We start from the raw sequence: 18,925 nt of genomic DNA on the forward strand, positions 1-18,925 counted from the left end.
GCTCTCGCCTCCATCACCGGCTGGAGTTAGACGGGCGCCCATGGCACACGGGGGGGGGGGGGGGTGGAAACAAGATGGCCCGTGCCTGAGGTTGGGGGGGGGGGGGGTGGGCAGGGTGCCCTGTGCTGGGGGGAGGGGGGGCAGGGTGCCCTGTTCTGGGACGGGGCGAGGGACAGGGGCAGCCTGTGGCTGGGGGGGGGGGCAGGCAGGGTGACCTGTGCTGGGGGGGGGGAGGGGGGCAGAGTGACCTGTGCTGGGGGGGGAGGGGTGGGCAGGGTGACCAGTGCTGGGGGGGGAGGGGGGCAGGGTGACCTGTGCTGGGGGGGGAGGGGGGCAGGGTGACCTGTGCTGGGGGGGGGGAGGGGGGCAGAGTGACCTGTGCTGGGGGGGGAGGGGGGCAGGGTGACCAGTGCTGGGGGGGGAGGGGGGCAGGGTGACCTGTGCTGGGGGGGGGGAGGGGGGCAGAGTGACCTGTGCTGGGGGGGGAGGGGGGCAGGGTGACCTGTGCTGGGGGAGGGGGAGGGGGGGCAGAGTGACCTGTGCTGGGGGCGGGGAGGGGGGCAGGGTGACCTGTGCTGGCGGGGAGGGGGGCAGAGTGACCTGTGCTGGCGGGGAGGGGGGCAGAGTGACCTGTGCTGGGGGGGGGAGGGGGGGCAGAGTGACCTGTGCTGGGGGGGGGGAGGGGGGCAGAGTGACCTGTGCTGGCGGGGAGGGGGGCAGGGTGACCTGTGCTGGGGGGGGGAGGGGGGGCAGAGTGACCTGTGCTGGGGGGGGGAGGGGGCAGGGTGACCTGTGCTGGGGGAGGGGGAGGGGGGGGCAGAGTGACCTGTGCTGGGGGGGGAGGGGGGGCAGAGTGACCTGTGCTGGGGGGGGAGGGGGGGCAGAGTGACCTGTGCTGGGGGGGGAGGGGGGGCAGAGTGACCTGTGCTGGGGGGGGGAGGGGGCAGGGTGACCTGTGCTGGGGGAGGGGGGGGCAGAGTGACCTGTGCTGGGGGAGGGGGAGGGGGGGGCAGAGTGACCTGTGCTGGGGGGAGGGGTGGCTATAACACTCTTAATCCTGCAGGGAGGGGGATCTCTATTAGTTCCCGTGAGATATATATTTATATATTTATATTAAAAACAAACGTCAGGGTGGCAATTCGTTCCAGGGCGGCTGCGCAAACCGTGCGGACAGGGACCGACCGCCCGTGCGGACAGGGACCGAGCCGCCCGTGCGGACAGGGACCGAGCCGCCCGTGCGGACAGGGACCGAGCCGCCCGTGCGGACAGGGATCGACCGCCCGTGCGGACAGGGATCGAGCCGCCCGTGCGGACAGGGACCGACCGCCCGTGCGGACAGGGACCGACCGCCCGTGCGGACAGGGACCGACCGCCCGTGCGGACAGGGACCGAGCCGCCCGTGCGGACAGGGACCGAGCCGCCCGTGCGGACAGGGACCGAGCCGCCCGTGCGGACAGGGACCGAGCCGCCCGTGCGGACAGGGACCGAGCCGCCCGTGCGGACAGGGACCGAGCCGCCCGTGCGGACAGGGACCGAGCCGCCCGTGCGGACAGGGACCGAGCCGCCCGTGCGGACAGGGACCGAGCCGCCCGTGCGGACAGGGACCGAGCCGCCCGTGCGGACAGGGACCGAGCCGCCCGTGCGGACAGGGATCGAGCCGCCCGATCGAGACCAGCCCCACCTTCAGTTGCAATGTTATCAAGAAGAGTTAAACCCTCAGTGATTGGGCGCTAGGACCGTCAGCTCCCTCAGCTGGAGAGTCTCCGAAACTTCGGCCAACTTTAAAATCTGCAGAACGTTTCGCTTTGCCGAAATATGATCTTCACAAAAAGGCCAAGCTCCATCTCTCTCTCGGTCCTCCCAGTCCCCGAGCCCTCGTCAGTCCGCCACCTCACTGTAGTAATATTTCTGGGCGTTCTCAGACATCTTCCAGCCCCCGGCACGGAACTCGATGATCTCCAGCAGCAGCAGGCGGGAGAGGGAGGAGGGCCGGTCCTGGAGCAGGAAGCCGTCACGCAGCAGGCAGAAGAGATCGTCCATCCGCTGGCTGTTCATCTTCTGCAGCTGCTCCCCAATGCGATGCAACTGCAACACCAGACAGTCCACCTAGAGAGAGATCGTAACACGGCTCAGGGAATCAGACCATCTATAGACGTGTTGTGTGGCACTACCACCGTGCTCAATGGGATAGATTCAGAACAGACCTAGCAGCTCAAAACTGGGCATCCATGAGGCACTGTGGGCCATCAGCAGCAGCAGAATTGTATTCCAGCACAATCTGTAACCTCATGGCCCGGCATATTCCTCACTCTATCATTACCAACAAGCCAGGGGATCAATCCTGGTTCAATGAGGAGTGTAGAAGAGCATGCCAGGAGCAGCACCAGGCGTACCTAAAAATGAGGTGCCAACCTGGTGAAGCTACAACTCAGGACTACATGCATGCTAAACAGCGGAAGCTACAAACTATAGACAGAGCTAAGCAATTCCACAACCAACGGATCAGATCAAAGCTCTGCAGTCCTGCCACATCCAGTCGTGAATGGTGGTGGACAATTAAACAACTAACGGGAGGAGGAGGCTCTGTAAACATCCCCATCCTCAATGATGGCGGAGTCCAGCACGTGAGTGGAAAAGACAAGGCTGAAGTGTTTGCAACCATCATCAGCCAGAAGTGCCGAGTGGATGATCCATCTCAGCCTCCTCCAGATATCCCCACCATCACAGAAGCCAGTCTTCAGCCAATTCGATTCACTCCACGTGATATCAAAAAACGGATGAATGCACTGGATACAGCAAAGGCTACCTTCCCAAGGGCAATTAGGGATGGGCAATAAATGCTGGCATTGTCAGTGACGCCCACATCCTACAATTGAACAATTGCAGACAGAGACAGAAACACAGCTCAGGTAATCAGACCATGTACAGACAGAGAGATAGAAACAGGATTCAGGTAATCAGACCATGTACAGACAGAGAGAGAAACACAGCTCAGGTAATCAGACCATGTACAGACAGAGAGAGAAACAGGACTCAGGTAATCAGACCATGTACAGACAGAGAGAGAAACAGGACTCAGGTAATCAGACCATGTACAGACAGAGAGAGAAACACGGCTCAGGTAATCAGACCATGTACAGACAGAGAGAGAAACACAGCTCAGGTAATCAGACCATGTACAGACAGAGAGAGAAACAGGACTCAGGTAATCAGACCATGTACAGACAGAGAGAGAAACAGGACTCAGGTAATCAGACCATGTACAGACAGAGAGAGAAACACGGTTCAGGTAATCAGACCATGTACAGACAGAGAGAGAAACAGGACTCAGGTAATCAGACCATGTACAGACAGAGAGAGAAACACGGCTGAGGTAATCAGACCATGTACAGACAGAGAGAGAAACACGGCTCAGGTACTGCAGCATTTTTGAACCTGTTTCCTTCCTCACCTCCTCTTCGTTCTGCAGTGACTCAGGCTGGGCAAGGAGCATCAAGCAGTCGTACACGGGGTTAACCAGCGCCATCATGGGCATGTTGTTCACCTGAAACAGAAAGCAGGAGTGAGACGTCAGGCACCCGGGATTCAGGAGACCGATCCTTCGTCCCGGCTCAGCTCGGAATCTGGCAGCAACGATCCACCCCGGGTGCACCAGGGCCGGTCTGGGCCGGGAGGCTCTCCGGCAAATGCCAGCTAACCCGTGCGCCATCTGTTGGTCCTCCCGGTGGGGAGAGGGAGGTGGGGGGGGGGGGGGGGAAGGGAGGGTCTCGTGGCACATCGCATTGCTCGTTTCTTATGCCTCTTGCTGCGCTGGTCAGTCGTCCACCCGAGATGGCGGATGATCACCAGCGGGCACACTGAGTGACCAGCATCAGGTCACTGTACCGCCATCGGCAAACACGCTGCCGCCTGCTACTGGGTGCTTCACAGGGGTGTAACCAGGAATGAATGGACAGGAGGCGATGATTATAACCTCAGGACCCCGACTGGGGTTTCTCACCTCCTCTTCAGACACTCCCTGACCCCACCACACACTCACAGATCCGAGGAGAGGGGCAGGTGACCTGCTCCCAGATCCCCAGGGTTTACTGGAGGGATTCCGGGAAACCCACCTGGCGACTTTGAGAAGTTAAAGCTGGACAGAACAAGAGGGCCTTTCGATCGCTGGATTTTAAAATCAAAGCACCACGTCCAAGGGGCTCCAGTTAATCTTCACACACGGGCAAAAGTTTCACCCCACAAAAAACAGCACCAGAGAGAGTGTTATAACTGAGAGCCTTACAGTAAGGGTGTTACATCCAGTCTACAGCACAGAAACAGGCCATTCGGCCCAACTGGTCTATGCCAGCGTTTATGCTCCACATGAGCTTCCTCCCTCCCTACTTCATCTAACCCGATCACCATATCCTTCTATTCCTCTCTCCCCCATGTGTTTATCTGGCTTCCCCTTAAATACATCTATTCCATTCAACTCAACTACTCCTTGTGGGAGCGAGTTCCACATTCTCACCGCTCTCTGGGTAAGGAGGTTTCTCCTGAATTCCCCATTGGATTTATTACTGACTATCTTATATTTGTGACCTCCAGTGGGGTGTGTAACAGAGAGAGTGTTATAACCGAGAGCCTTATACTGAGGGTGGGGTGTGTAACAGAGAGAGAGTTATAACCGAGAGCCTTATACTGAGGGTGGGGTGTGTAGCAGAGAGAGAGTTATAACCGAGAGCCTTATACTGAGGGTGGGGTGTGTAGCAGAGAGAGTGTTATAACCGAGAGCCTTATACTGAGGGTGGGGTGTGTAGCAGAGAGAGTGTTATAACCGAGAGCCTTATACTGAGGGTGGGGTGTGCAGCAGAGAGAGAGTTATAACCGAGAGCCTTATACTGAGGGTGGGGTGTGTAACAGAGAGAGAGTTATAACCGAGAGCCTTATACTGAGGGTGGGGTGTGTAGCAGAGAGAGAGTTATAACCGAGAGCCTTATACTGAGGGTGGGGTGTGTAGCAGAGAGAGAGTTATAACCGAGAGCCTTATACTGAGGGTGGGGTGTGTAACAGAGAGAGTGTTATAACCGAGAGCCTTATACTGAGGGTGGGGTGTGTAACAGAGAGAGTGTTATAACCGAGAGCCTTATACTGAGGGTGGGGTGTGTAGCAGAGAGAGAGTTATAACCGAGAGCCTTATACTGAGGGTGGGATGTGTAACAGAGAGAGAGTTATAACCGAGAGAGTTATACTGAGGGTGGGGTGTGTAACAGAGAGAGTGTTATAACCGAGAGCCTTATACTGAGGGTGGGGTGTGTAACAGAGAGAGAGTTATAACCGAGAGCCTTATACTGAGGGTGGGGTGTGTAACAGAGAGAGTGTTATAACCGAGAGCCTTATACTGAGGGTGGGGTGTGTAACAGAGAGAGTGTTATAACCGAGAGCCTTATACTGAGGGTGGGGTGTGTAACAGAGAGAGAGTTATAACCGAGAGCCTTATACTGAGGGTGGGGTGTGTAACAGGGAGAGAGTTATAACCGAGAGCCTTATACTGAGGGTGGGGTGTGTAACAGAGAGAGAGTTATAACCGAGAGAGTTATACTGAGGGTGGGGTGTGTAGCAGAGAGAGAGTTATAACCGAGAGCCTTATACTGAGGGTGGGGTGTGTAACAGAGAGAGAGTTATAACCGAGAGCCTTATACTGAGGGTGGGGTGTGTAACAGAGAGAGTGTTATAACCAAGAGCCTTATACTGAGGGTGGGGTGTGTAGCAGAGAGAGAGTTATAACCGAGAGCCTTATACTGAGGGTGGGGTGTGTAGCAGAGAGAGAGTTATAACCGAGAGCCTTATACTGAGGGTGGGGTGTGTAACAGAGAGAGTGTTATAACCGAGAGCCTTATACTGAGGGTGGGGTGTGTAACAGAGAGAGTGTTATAACCGAGAGCCTTATACTGAGGGTGGGGTGTGTAGCAGAGAGAGAGTTATAACCGAGAGCCTAATACTGAGGGTGGGATGTGTAACAGAGAGAGAGTTATAACCGAGAGAGTTATACTGAGGGTGGGGTGTGTAACAGAGAGAGTGTTATAACCGAGAGCCTTATACTGAGGGTGGGGTGTGTAACAGAGAGAGTGTTATAACCGAGAGCCTTATACTGAGGGTGGGGTGTGTAACAGAGAGAGTGTTATAACCGAGAGCCTTATACTGAGGGTGGGGTGTGTAACAGAGAGAGTGTTATAACCGAGAGCCTTATACTGAGGGTGGGGTGTGTAACAGAGAGAGTGTTATAACCGAGAGCCTTATACTGAGGGTGGGGTGTGTAACAGAGAGAGTGTTATAACCGAGAGCCTTATACTGAGGGTGGAGTGTGTAACAGAGAGAGAGTTATAACCGAGAGAGTTATACTGAGGGTGGGGTGTGTAGCAGAGAGAGAGTTATAACCGAGAGCCTTATACTGAGGGTGGGGTGTGTAACAGAGAGAGTGTTATAACCGAGAGCCTTATACTGAGGGTGGGGTGTGTAGCAGAGAGAGTGTTATAACCGAGAGCCTTATACCGAGGGTGGGGTGTGTAGCAGAGAGAGTGTTATAACCGAGAGCCTTATACTGAGGGTGGGGTGTGTAACAGAGAGAGTGTTATAACCGAGAGCCTTATACTGAGGGTGGAGTGTGTAACAGAGAGAGAGTTATAACCGAGAGAGTTATACTGAGGGTGGGGTGTGTAGCAGAGAGAGAGTTATAACCGAGAGCCTTATACTGAGGGTGGGGTGTGTAACAGAGAGAGTGTTATAACCGAGAGCCTTATACTGAGGGTGGGGTGTGTAGCAGAGAGAGTGTTATAACCGAGAGCCTTATACTGAGGGTGGGGTGTGTAACAGAGAGAGTGTTATAACCGAGAGCCTTATACTGAGGGTGGGGTGTGTAACAGAGAGAGTGTTATAACCGAGAGCCTTATACTGAGGGTGGGGTGTGTAGCAGAGAGAGAGTTATAACCGAGAGCCTTATACTGAGGGTGGGATGTGTAACAGAGAGAGAGTTATAACCGAGAGAGTTATACTGAGGGTGGGGTGTGTAACAGAGAGAGTGTTATAACCGAGAGCCTTATACTGAGGGTGGGGTGTGTAACAGAGAGAGTGTTATAACCGAGAGCCTTATACTGAGGGTGGGGTGTGTAACAGAGAGAGTGTTATAACCGAGAGCCTTATACTGAGGGTGGGGTGTGTAACAGAGAGAGTGTTATAACCGAGAGCCTTATACTGAGGGTGGGGTGTGTAACAGAGAGAGTGTTATAACCGAGAGCCTTATACTGAGGGTGGGGTGTGTAACAGAGAGAGTGTTATAACCGAGAGCCTTATACTGAGGGTGGAGTGTGTAACAGAGAGAGAGTTATAACCGAGAGAGTTATACTGAGGGTGGGGTGTGTAGCAGAGAGAGAGTTATAACCGAGAGCCATATACTGAGGGTGGGGTGTGTAACAGAGAGAGTGTTATAACCGAGAGCCTTATACTGAGGGTGGGGTGTGTAGCAGAGAGAGTGTTATAACCGAGAGCCTTATACTGAGGGTGGGGTGTGTAACAGAGAGAGTGTTATAACCGAGAGCCTTATACTGAGGGTGGGGTGTGTAGCAGAGAGAGTGTTATAACCGAGAGCCTTATACTGAGGGTGGGGTGTGTAACAGAGAGAGTGTTATAACCGAGAGCCTTATACTGAGGGTGGGGTGTGTAACAGAGAGAGTGTTATAACCGAGAGCCTTATACTGAGGGTGGGGTGTGTAACAGAGAGAGTGTTATAACCGAGAGCCTTATACTGAGGGTGGAGTGTGTAACAGAGAGAGAGTTATAACCGAGAGAGTTATACTGAGGGTGGGGTGTGTAGCAGAGAGAGAGTTATAACCGAGAGCCTTATACTGAGGGTGGGGTGTGTAACAGAGAGAGTGTTATAACCGAGAGCCTTATACTGAGGGTGGGGTGTGTAGCAGAGAGAGTGTTATAACCGAGAGCCTTATACCGAGGGTGGGGTATGTAGCAGAGAGAGTGTTATAACCGAGAGCCTTATACTGAGGGTGGGGTGTGTAACAGAGAGAGTGTTATAACCGAGAGCCTTATACTGAGGGTGGAGTGTGTAACAGAGAGAGAGTTATAACCGAGAGAGTTATACTGAGGGTGGGGTGTGTAGCAGAGAGAGAGTTATAACCGAGAGCCTTATACTGAGGGTGGGGTGTGTAACAGAGAGAGTGTTATAACCGAGAGCCTTATACTGAGGGTGGGGTGTGTAGCAGAGAGAGTGTTATAACCGAGAGCCTTATACTGAGGGTGGGGTGTGTAACAGAGAGAGTGTTATAACCGAGAGCCTTATACTGAGGGTGGGGTGTGTAGCAGAGAGAGTGTTATAACCGAGAGCCTTATACTGAGGGTGGGGTGTGTAACAGAGAGAGTGTTATAACCGAGAGCCTTATACTGAGGGTGGGGTGTGTAACAGAGAGAGTGTTATAACCGAGAGCCTTATACTGAGGGTGGGATGTGTAACAGAGAGAGAGTTATAACCGAGAGCCTTATACTGAGGGTGGGGTGTGTAGCAGAGAGAGAGTTATAACCGAGAGCCTTATACTGAGGGTGGGATGTGTAACAGAGAGAGAGTTATAACCGAGAGAGTTATACTGAGGGTGGGGTGTGTAACAGAGAGAGAGTTATAACCGAGAGAGTTATACTGAGGGTGGGGTGTGTAACAGAGAGAGTGTTATAACCGAGAGCCTTATACTGAGGGTGGGGTGTGTAGCAGAGAGAGTGTTATAACCGAGAGCCTTATACTGAGGGTGGGGTGTGTAACAGAGAGAGTGTTATAACCGAGAGCCTTATACTGAGGGTGGGGTGTGTAACAGAGAGAGTGTTATAACCGAGAGCCTTATACTGAGGGTGGGGTGTGTAACAGAGAGAGTGTTATAACCGAGAGCCTTATACTGAGGGTGGGGTGTGTAACAGAGAGAGAGTTATAACCGAGAGAGTTATACTGAGGGTGGGGTGTGTAGCAGAGAGAGAGTTATAACCGAGAGCCTTATACTGAGGGTGGGGTGTGTAACAGAGAGAGAGTTATAACCGAGAGAGTTATACTGAGGGTGGGGTGTGTAACAGAGAGAGAGTTATAACCGAGAGCCTTATACTGAGGGTGGGGTGTGTAACAGAGAGAGAGTTATAACCGAGAGCCTTATACTGAGGGTGGGGTGTGTAGCAGAGAGAGAGTTATAACCGAGAGAGTTATACTGAGGGTGGGGTGTGTAACAGAGAGAGAGTTATAACCGAGAGCCTTATACTGAGGGTGGGGTGTGTAGCAGAGAGCACTGGGGCGTTATTAGCTGGCTGTATCGAGCAGCTCCCAGGCTGTGGTCCAGGCCTCTCGGTTATGGGATGGATGCTCACCTTCAGGTAATCAAAGATGTTGCAGATGAAGGTGACCAGACAGACCCACTCGTGGACTGAGCGCTCTCGCACCTGTTCCTTCAGCAGGAATTCCTGCTGCAGTCGGATCAGGATGTTACGCCGGAAGTTACTGTTCCCACTCTGCTTGCTCTCGGCCTGGAAACGGGAGAGAAAAATCAGAACAAGAGTCTGACCCCGGGTCGGGCCCGTACTGGAGCAGGGAGTCTGACCCCGGGCTCGGGCCCGTACTGGAGCAGGGAGTCTGACCCCGGGCTCGGGCCCGTACTGGAGCAGGGAGTCTGACCCCGGGCTCGGGCCCGTACTGGAGCAGGGAGTCTGACCCCGGGTCGGGCCCGTACTGGAGCAGGGAGTCTGACCCCAGGCTCGGGCCCGTACTGGAGCAGGGAGTCTGACCCCGGGCTCGGGCCCGTACTGGAGCAGGGAGTCTGACCCCGGGCTCGGGCCTGTACTGGAGCAGGGAGTCTGACCCCGGGCTCGGGCCCGTACTGGAGCAGGGAGTCTGACCCCGGGCTCGGGCCCGTACTGGAGCAGGGAGTCTGACCCCGGGCTCGGGCCCGTACTGGAGCAGGGAGTCTGACCCCGGGCTCGGGCCCGTACTGGAGCAGGGAGTCTGACCCCGGGCAGGTGGATATTTAAGGTTCGAGGGAGGGCAGCAACTCAGGAGCGCGAAGCCCCACAACTCCGATCAGCTCGCACACCTTTTACCTGGGGAGGCGACGAGGTCGCGGCGCTTCCCATTGGACAGTTCTCGAACTCTACAAGCAGGAATGGCCGACCCCAGTCAGCACTCGGAAATCTAACACTGTCCAAAACAGCCCCAGTTCCAGGGTCATGGGCCTGCCACTCTAATCAGGGGTAAATTTGTCTATTTCTTTCCCCCCCCCCTTTCTGCCAACTCCCATTGGTGGTACAGTTGCAACACCCTTCTGGTACCTCACCCCCCAAGTGCCCACTCTTCACACTTGAGCCGAGGTGGTGGGGGGGGATTCCTGTGCTATTCGACTTTGGGAGGCATCGCTCAACTCAACATTTCCAGCGGGGGACTGGACCTGGATAGCGATGAGGGTCACAAACCCTGGATGATTCCCTGCCCTCCCCCTCCCTAGCCCAGGGGTACTGAGATTAGTTGCACCGCCCCTGCCACTGGCCCCCAGAGCAGAATCCAGCCAAGATCTCGGTCTCTGTCCCACGCAAGCACAGGACAGAGGGGGAGCTGAGATACACAAGGGTGCCCGTCACCTCCGGCGCCTGGCTTCAACCCCCGAGTCTGGACTAATGGGATCTCATTGCCCCTCTGCCTGCTGGTTGTAGGGTTCCTACAGGAGGGTTTCGGGCAGTCAATAATTAATAAAGCAGCCAGCGACTGGGTATCAAGTTTCACTTGGAGAAGCCCCATGAATGTTTTGGGAGGAAACAAGGGCTGAATTTAGTTACAATAGGACTACAGTATATTCCAACTGAGTGAGCCTTGAGCATTATTTTTCTTCGTTAGTAGGCGATATAATAGAAATATTTAAAATTACAAAAGCCAGCTGTTTCCAGTAGTCAAGGGGCCAAGAACAAGAGATGAAAAAAAGAGAGAGACTAAGAGAGAAAAAGATAGAACGAACCTTTCATGACCTCGGGACACTTTACAGCCAATGAAGTACTTTTTTGGAAGTGTAGTCACCATTGTAATGTAGGAAACACGGCAGCCAATTTGTACACAGCAAGATCCCACAAACAGCAGTGTGATAATGAGCAGATGATTTAGTGATGTTGGTTCAGGGATAAATATTGTCCAGGGTACTGGGGAGAACTGCCCTGCTCCTCTTCGAATCGTGCCGTGGGATCTTTTACATCCGCCTGTGAGGGTCGACGGGGCCTCGGTTTATCGTCTCATCTGAAGGGAACGAAGGGATATGGGAACAGCGAGGGTAAATGTGATTCGGACTGGTTGGGCCAAATGGCCCCATTCCGTGTTGGGGCAGCGATGTATTTCTACAGGTATCTCGGTACTGATTTCCGACTCTCCGAGCCCCGTGCATTAAGTACGGCGGGGGGAGGGGTGTCGCTACGCACAATTCGAGGGCTCTGCGTCGTACCTGTACAATGGTGTAGCAAATGCGCCCGGCTTCTTTACTGAACACCAGGTCCTGCAGGGACTGTTCGACTATCACAGAGGCCACCTTCTCCAGATCCACCGAGGCAGGTTCTGTGAAACGAGAATCGCAGGAACTTTCAGCTCTCTCCATTTTCTGTCCTTTCTGCCCTCTGTCCCTCCCGGCGACACTCTGCATTCAGACACTGGGAGACACTCAAGAGCTGCCCTGTCCTCCCGCTCTGAGACCGACCTGTCCCAGTGGGGCTGTCACTTATTATCCAATACTTACTCCAGTCTTAGAATCATAGATTCATACAGCACAGGAGGAGGCCGTTCAGCCCATCCTGCCTGTGCTGGCTCTTTGAAAGAGCTATCCAATTAGTCCCACTCCCCTGCTCTTTCCCCATAGCCCTGCAGATTTTTCCTTTTCAAGTATTTATCCAATTCCCTTTTGAAAGCTCCTAGGAACATAGGAACAGGAGGAGGCCATTCAGCCCCTCGAGCCTGTTCCGCCATTCAATTAGATCATGTCTGGTATGTATCTTAACTCCATTTACCCGTCTTGGTTCCCTAACCCTTAATACTCTTACCTAACAAAAATCTATCAATCTCAGTTTTGAAATTTTCAATTGACCCCCAGCCTCAACAGCTTTTTTGGGGGAGAGAGTTCCAGATTTCCACTCCCCTTTGTGTGAAGAAATGTTTCCTGACATCAGCCCTGAACGGCCTCGATCTAATTTTAAGGTTATGTCCCCTTGTTCTAGACTCTCCCACCGGAGGAAAGTTTCTCTCTATCTACCCTATCAAATCCTTCAATCATCTTAAACACCTCAATTAGATCACCCCCTAATCTTCTATACTCATGGAAACACAAGCCTAGTCTATGCAACCTGTCCTCATAATTTAACCCTTTTAGCCCCGATATCAGCTTCCACCGCCCTTTCAGGCAGCGCATTCCAGATCAAAACAACTCACAGTGTCAAAATAAATTCTCCTCATCTCCCCTCTGGCTCTTTCACCAGCCTCGTTGGGTTCCTGCTCTCTTTCCCCCGCCCCCCCCAGCAGAGAGTGGGCCGGCCAACATACCTGTGTCACTGCCGATACTCCTTTCCATTCAAATCGGGTGAGGTTTGATCCGTAGGCGGGGGAACGAAACAAGCAGCCCACGCTGTGAGGGGGACTCAGTGCGCTGCTTCTTAGAACTGGTACCAGGTGTCCAATCTCCAGCTCTGATCCCCATGGCCCCAACACTCAAGCTAAATCAGAGGGCTTACTGTGTTGGGGAGGGACCAGTGGGCATGGGCCCCTTTACTGGTACAGACAGACCCAGCAGACAGTCAGGCTCCCAGCCGTCCCCACACCATGTGCTGAGCCGCCTTATAACAATCATAGACCCCTCGAGCTTCTGAACCGTGAGGGACCCTCAGCACCTGTAGTCCTGCACTCGATAGGGCTCCAGATTCCGGGGGTGGGGGGGGGGGAAGACACCACCCAATGTGGAACTGAGCTCTATGGACCAGGAGGCTCCCAAGTCAGCCCATCTTTGCAAGGGGAGCAGTTCAGGCACCACACCCGGCCACAGCGCCCCTTGTTGTAGGGAGGGGTAAACACCGGCCGGAGGCGGGGGGGGGCGGGGGAGGCGGGGGAGGCGGGGGGGGGCGGGGGAGGCGGGGGGGGCGGGGGAGGCGGGGGGGGCGGGGGAGGCGGGGGGGGGGCGGGGGGGGGGGGTGGTGGGTGCTCCTGCTCCTGCTCCTGCTTCTTATCTCTATTGGGTGATCCCCATTGGAAAGTGTGTGTGTGGATATTTTGGGTGAGACAATGGGATTGAGCTCAGGCCGCGACGCCCCCTGTGGTCAAACAGCCTGCCGACATTTCACTGTGTCGGCTCACGCCTGCGGAGCGGCCACCTGTGTGAGGTTATCAGATGGCAGCCGATGCTCGAAGAAAGCGGCACGCCAGCTTTGGGAGAGACGGGCAGGTTAGGAAAGGAGGAGAGAGAAACTAAAACCCAGGTGTTTCTAGAATTTCTACCGTTGCACTCACTGACCTTTCAGCGCCGTTTTCAGCAGCTGCTGCGTCTCTGCATCAAACGACTGGATCTTATAATCGTCCTTTGCCGAATTTTCCATGGTTGTTGCCTTGGGTCATATGCGCAAACACTTCAGAGACAGACTGGGGAGACAGACCGAGCGAGTCAGTGGAGAAGACAGCGACAGACAGACGGTGACAGACAGACAGCGACAGAAAGCGACAGACAGACAGCGACAAGCGGCTACCGACAGACGGCCACCGACAGACGGCCACCGACAGACGGCCACCGACAGACGGCCACCGACAGACGGCCACCGACAGACGGCCACCGACAGACGGCCACCGACAGACGGCCACCGACCGACAGACAGCAACAGAGTCAACTACAGAGAGACAGCAACAAACAGCTACAGACAGACAGCAACGGTCCAACTCAGGACAAATGGACACATTCCCGTTTTTACTGATCTGGTTTTCTTGTGCTCAACATTAGTGTTGGGGAATAGGACACTTTCCAATTCAAACGCCCAGTGTCAGCATCAAACACTCCCAGGCAGAATCCTTTCTGATGGAACCGTGTAGAGGGAGCTTTACTCTGTATCTAACCCATGCTGTACCTGACCTAACACGTCCCAATGGACCAACCATACTCCCACTACACAGCTATATATCCCAGCACCATCACACACAGTGAAAACAGAAGATACACAGCAGGTCCCTCAGTGTTGACAAAGAGCAGAGACTGGTTAAAGTTTCAGATGGGAGAGCTTTCATCACAACAGTGCAGGAAGCCCGATCTTCCTCAGCCAGTTCTGATGCAGGGTCTAGGCCTGAAACGTTAATCCTGTACTTTCTCTTTCAGATGCTGAAGAGTCTGCTGTGTTTTTTGGATTCACAGTTTTTCTATGTATTTATATTTTTGTTTAATCATTCTCAGGATATGGGCATCGCTGGCACTTCAGGGGGCAATTAACAGTTAACCATGTTGGTGTGGAACTGGAGTCACCCATAGGCCAGACTGCCCCCGTCCCAACTTCGCCCCCGTCCCAACCCATCTCACCCTCCCTGCCCGTCTCACCCCGCCCCTGCCCCCGCCCATCTCACCCCACCCCCGCCCGTCTCACCCCCTGCCTGTCTCACCACCCCCTGCCCATCTCACCCCGCCCGTCTCACCCTCCCTGCCCATCTCACCCCGCCCCTGCCCCCACCCGTCTCACCCTCCCTGCCCGTCTCACCCCGCCCCCACCCGTCTCACCCTCCCTGCCCGTCTCACCCCGACCCCGCCCGTCTCGCCCCTCTCGCCCCCCCCCCCCACCCCGCCCATCCCAACCGCTGAGCAACCACTTTTGAAGTCTGCCAGTATTTAAAAGGCTGATCACCTGGATCTCCCCGGGTCCTCTGCTGGTCGGCCTCCTTACTGCTTTCCACAGAACCAGGGAGCGTCCTGAGCCTGGCCGGGGTGAGAAGGCAGCTGGGCCCCAGTCTGAAACCGCACCCACCTCCCACACAATGGGCCTGCCACAATCTGCCAGCTCAGCACTGGGATGGCTGCGGCTGGCAGCTCGCATCAGTTGGCTGATTGTGAGTGGAGATCAGGAGGATGGCAATTCCACAGTGCCTTTGTCTGTCGAAGGCCGAGGGTTTAATTCATCGCTTCCTGTTCGATGGAGCTTGACAAAAGGTCAAAAGCAGCTAATGGGACTTTTAGTTAAACAGGGAACAATGAAAATGTTGAAAAGTGTTGCGTCTCCCCATTTTTCCGCTCCTCTCCTGTAGGTGCTGACTCGTACTGGGGTGCGGGTTGCACCGGCTCTGGCAGTCCCCCCAATACCTCAGCCAAGTTGCCATCCTACTTGGGTGAACCCAGACACCAAATGCCTGTGGGCTATTTGACTTTAGGAGGTAACCGAGCCTGAACCCGTTCACACCTGATGTCAGAAGTCTATGGGTTCAAGATTTAAGCACAAAATCCAGGCTAACACTCCAGTGCAGTACTGAGAGAGTGCTGCACTGTCAGTTATATCGAGTCTCCAGCAGAGAAACAGGCCATTCGGCCCGACTGGTCTATTCTGGCGTATATGATCCACATGAGCCTCCTCCCTCCCTCCCTGCTTCATCTAACCCTTCTATTCCTTTCTCCCTCACATGCTTATCTCGTTTCCCCTTAAATGCATCAATGCTATTTGCCTCAGCTACTCCATGTGGTAGCACGTTCCACATTCTTACCACTCTTTGTGTAAAGTATCTCCTGAATTCCCTATTGGATTTATTAGCGACTATTTTATATTTATGACCTCTAGTTTTGGACTCCCCCTCAAGTGGAAACTTTTTCTCTACGTCTACCCTGTCAAACCCTTTCATTATCTTAAAGACCTCTATCAGGTCACCCCTCAGCCTTCTCTTTTCGAGAGAAAAGAGCCCCAGTCTGTTCAGCCTTTCCTAATAAGTATATCCTTTCAGTTCTGGTATCATCCTTGTGAATCTTTTTTGCACCTTCTCCAATGCCTCTATATGGAGACCAGAACTGCGCGCTGTACTCTAAGTGTGGTCTAACCATGGTTCTGTTCAGGTTTACCGTATAGAAACTTCGGATGAGACGTTAAACCGAGGCCCTGCCTGCCCTCTCAAATGGACATAAAAGATCCCATGGCACTATTTCGAAGACAAGCAAGGGAGTTCTCCGCGGTGTTCTGGCCAATATTTATCCCGCAATCAGAATCACTAAAAACAGATTATCTGGTCATTATCACATTGGTGCTTGTGGGATCTTGCTGTGCGCAAATTGGCTGCCACGTTCCCTACATTACAACAGTGACTACACTTCAGAAGTACTTCATTGGCTGTAAAGCACTTTGAGACGTCCTGAAGTTGTGAAAGGCGCTATAGAAATGCAAGTCTTTCTTTTCACCTGACGTCTACGCGATCAGGAGACGCTGGCGGGCAATCAGGGAATGGGAACCCTGGCTGCTTTGTGCTCTCTCTAGGTGCTGGGCACTGAGACTAGCTGGAGCACCTCAACTGCTGTGCTAACTGAGATCAGGTAACAGACTGGCTCTCCCCGCGATGTTCATCTCGTGAATATTTGAACCATACAGAGCAGGAAGGCCCTCCGTTCAATTCCTGCTCTGTGCAGCTTCGTAACTGAGATGTTGCTGGCAATGGCCGCAGCCCCTTCCCTGAGTCAGAAGGTCAGCCCGGCGGATCGCAGTTCCCAATCACTATCCAGTGATCCCCCTGCTGGAAAGTGATTGTGTGGGGACGTCAGATGAGGGCCGAATAGGGCTTGGTAGTGATGCCCCTCCAGTTGAATAGCCAACATTGTCTACACTCATGAGTGCTGCCCTCCTCAGTGAGGTACCAGAGCAGGAGTGACGTCCATGCATTGATACACCAACACCTGTAATCATCTGCAGGAGGGGGAGGGGAGGAAATTAAGTGACAAAGGAGGGGAGAAATCTCAGGAATCACACCTGGACGCCCTGGTCACCGGTACAACATCAGGCAGTGTGTCTACCGTCCAGCCAACGAGGCACCGGGCCAACCGTTAGATAAACACCAGACAGCAAGCCCGGCAACACCGGTTTTCAAAGCTCGATTAACCAGCGTGAAAATCAGATAGTTAAGTCGGACTAATTGTCTGACACATGGAAAGAACTTGCATTTATATAGCGCCTTTCACGACCGTAGGATGTTCCAGAGCACTTTACAACCAACAAAGTACCTTTTGAAGTGTAGTCACTGTTGTAATGTAAGAAACGCAGCAGCCAATTTGCGCACAGCATAAATTAGAGTGCAAGGAACTGGAGGCAATCTATAGACATGGGTAGGGAATTGGTTAGAAGGTAGGAGACAGAGAGTAGGATAATGGGCATGTACTCAAATTGACAGGATGTGACTAGTGGTGTCCCCCAGGGATCTGTACTGGGGCTGCAGCTTTTCACTATATTTATAAATGACTTGGATGAAGGTATAGAGAGCTGTATATCCAAATTTGCTGATGACACTAAGTTAGGTGGAACAGTAAAAAGTGTAGATGGGAGCAGAAAGTTGCAAAGGGACATTGATAGATTAAGTGAGTGGGCAAAACTGGGGCAGATGGAGTTCAATGTGGGGAAGTGTGAGGTCATCCACTTTGGACCTAAGAAAGAGAGATTAGAGTATTTTCTAAATGGTGAGAAGCTCGGAACTGTGGAGGAGCAGAGAGATTTAGGGGTCCAAGTACAGAAATCACTAAAAGCTAGTGGACAGGTACAAAAAATAATTTAAAAGGCTAATGGAATGTTGGCCTTTATCTCAAGAGGGCTGGAATATAAAGGGGTGAAGTGATGTTCCAGCTGTACAGAGCTCTGGTGAGACCACATCTGGAGACTGTGTTCAGTTCTGGGCACCGCACCTCAGGAAGGATATATTGGCCTTAGAGGGGGTGCAGAGCAGATTCACCAGAATGATATCAGAGCTAAAAGGGTTACATTACGAGGACAGGTTGCATAGACGAGGCTTGTATTCACTTGAGTATAGAAAATTAAGGGTGATCTGATTGAGGTGTTTAATATGATTAAAGGATTTGATAGGGTAAATAGACTTCCTCTGGTGGGGGAGTCCAGAACAAGGGGGCATAACCTTAAAATTAGAGCTTGGCCATTCAGGGGTGATGTCAGGAAACACTTCTTCACACAAAGGGGAGTGGAAATCTGGAACTCTCTCCCCCAAAAAGCTGTTGAGGCTGGGGGTCAATTGAAAATTTCAAAATTGAGATTGATAGATTTTTGTTAGGTAAGGGTATTAAGGGTTACAGAAACCAAGGCGGGACATTGGAGTTAAGATACAGATCAGCCATGATCTAATTGAATGGCAGAACAGGCTCGAGGGGCTGAATGGCCTTCTCCTGTTCCTATGTTCCACAAAGAGCAATGTGATAATGACCAGATCATCTGTTTAAGGAGTTGGTTGAGGGATAAATATTGGCCAGGACACCACGGAGAACTCCCCTGCTCTTCAAATAGTGCAACAGGAAATTTTACATCCACCTGAGAGGGCAGATAGGGCCTCAGTTTAACGTCTCATCCGAAAGGCAGCACCTCCGACAGTGCAATAGTCTCTCAGTACTGCACTGGGGCGTCAGCCTGGATTAATGTGCTCAAGTCTCTGGAGTGGGAATTGAACACATGACCTTCTGACTCAGAGGCGAGAGGGTTAGTCACTGACCTACGGCTGGTACATCCAACAAATAGGAGGGTCGGTCTCAGCTGAAGGTTTCGGGGTGTGAGTAAAGTCCCAGCACCATTCGATAAAACTCACACTCTGGGAAAGCACAAGAGCAAACTTCGGTCCAGACCGGAGACTCAAACTGCGATCTGTTTGGAGACCTAAACCTGACACTGGCTGTTAGGCCTCTCTTAAAAC

The 18,925-nt window shown here is 53.2% G+C and overlaps 1 protein-coding gene across 4 annotated transcripts in view; it reads right to left on the reverse strand.

Annotated features, from left to right (window-relative positions):
* Nucleotides 1-818: 818 nt before the first annotated feature.
* Nucleotides 819-18,925, reverse strand: part of mif4gdb (MIF4G domain containing b) — a 47,767-nt gene continuing 29,660 nt past the window's right edge. Inside the window, exons 2-7 of one of the 4 annotated variants that reach the window (XM_068004531.1) lie at nucleotides 14,902-15,192; nucleotides 13,539-13,663; nucleotides 11,493-11,602; nucleotides 9,388-9,543; nucleotides 3,452-3,544; nucleotides 821-2,106 (exon numbers count right to left, since the gene is read on the reverse strand). In XM_068004531.1, the coding sequence (XP_067860632.1) occupies nucleotides 1,879-2,106; nucleotides 3,452-3,544; nucleotides 9,388-9,543; nucleotides 11,493-11,602; nucleotides 13,539-13,620 (669 nt within the window). In that variant the 5' untranslated portion in view covers nucleotides 13,621-13,663; nucleotides 14,902-15,192 and the 3' untranslated portion in view covers nucleotides 821-1,878. Of the gene's footprint in view, nucleotides 2,107-3,451; nucleotides 3,545-9,387; nucleotides 9,544-11,492; nucleotides 11,603-13,538; nucleotides 13,664-14,901; nucleotides 15,193-18,925 lie in introns of all 4 variants that reach the window. The other 3 variants (XM_068004532.1, XM_068004530.1, XM_068004533.1) reach the window with 3 other exon arrangements.

This window comes from Heptranchias perlo, chromosome 23 (assembly GCF_035084215.1).
Source record: "Heptranchias perlo isolate sHepPer1 chromosome 23, sHepPer1.hap1, whole genome shotgun sequence".
Taxonomy (NCBI): Eukaryota; Metazoa; Chordata; class Chondrichthyes; order Hexanchiformes; family Hexanchidae; genus Heptranchias; species Heptranchias perlo.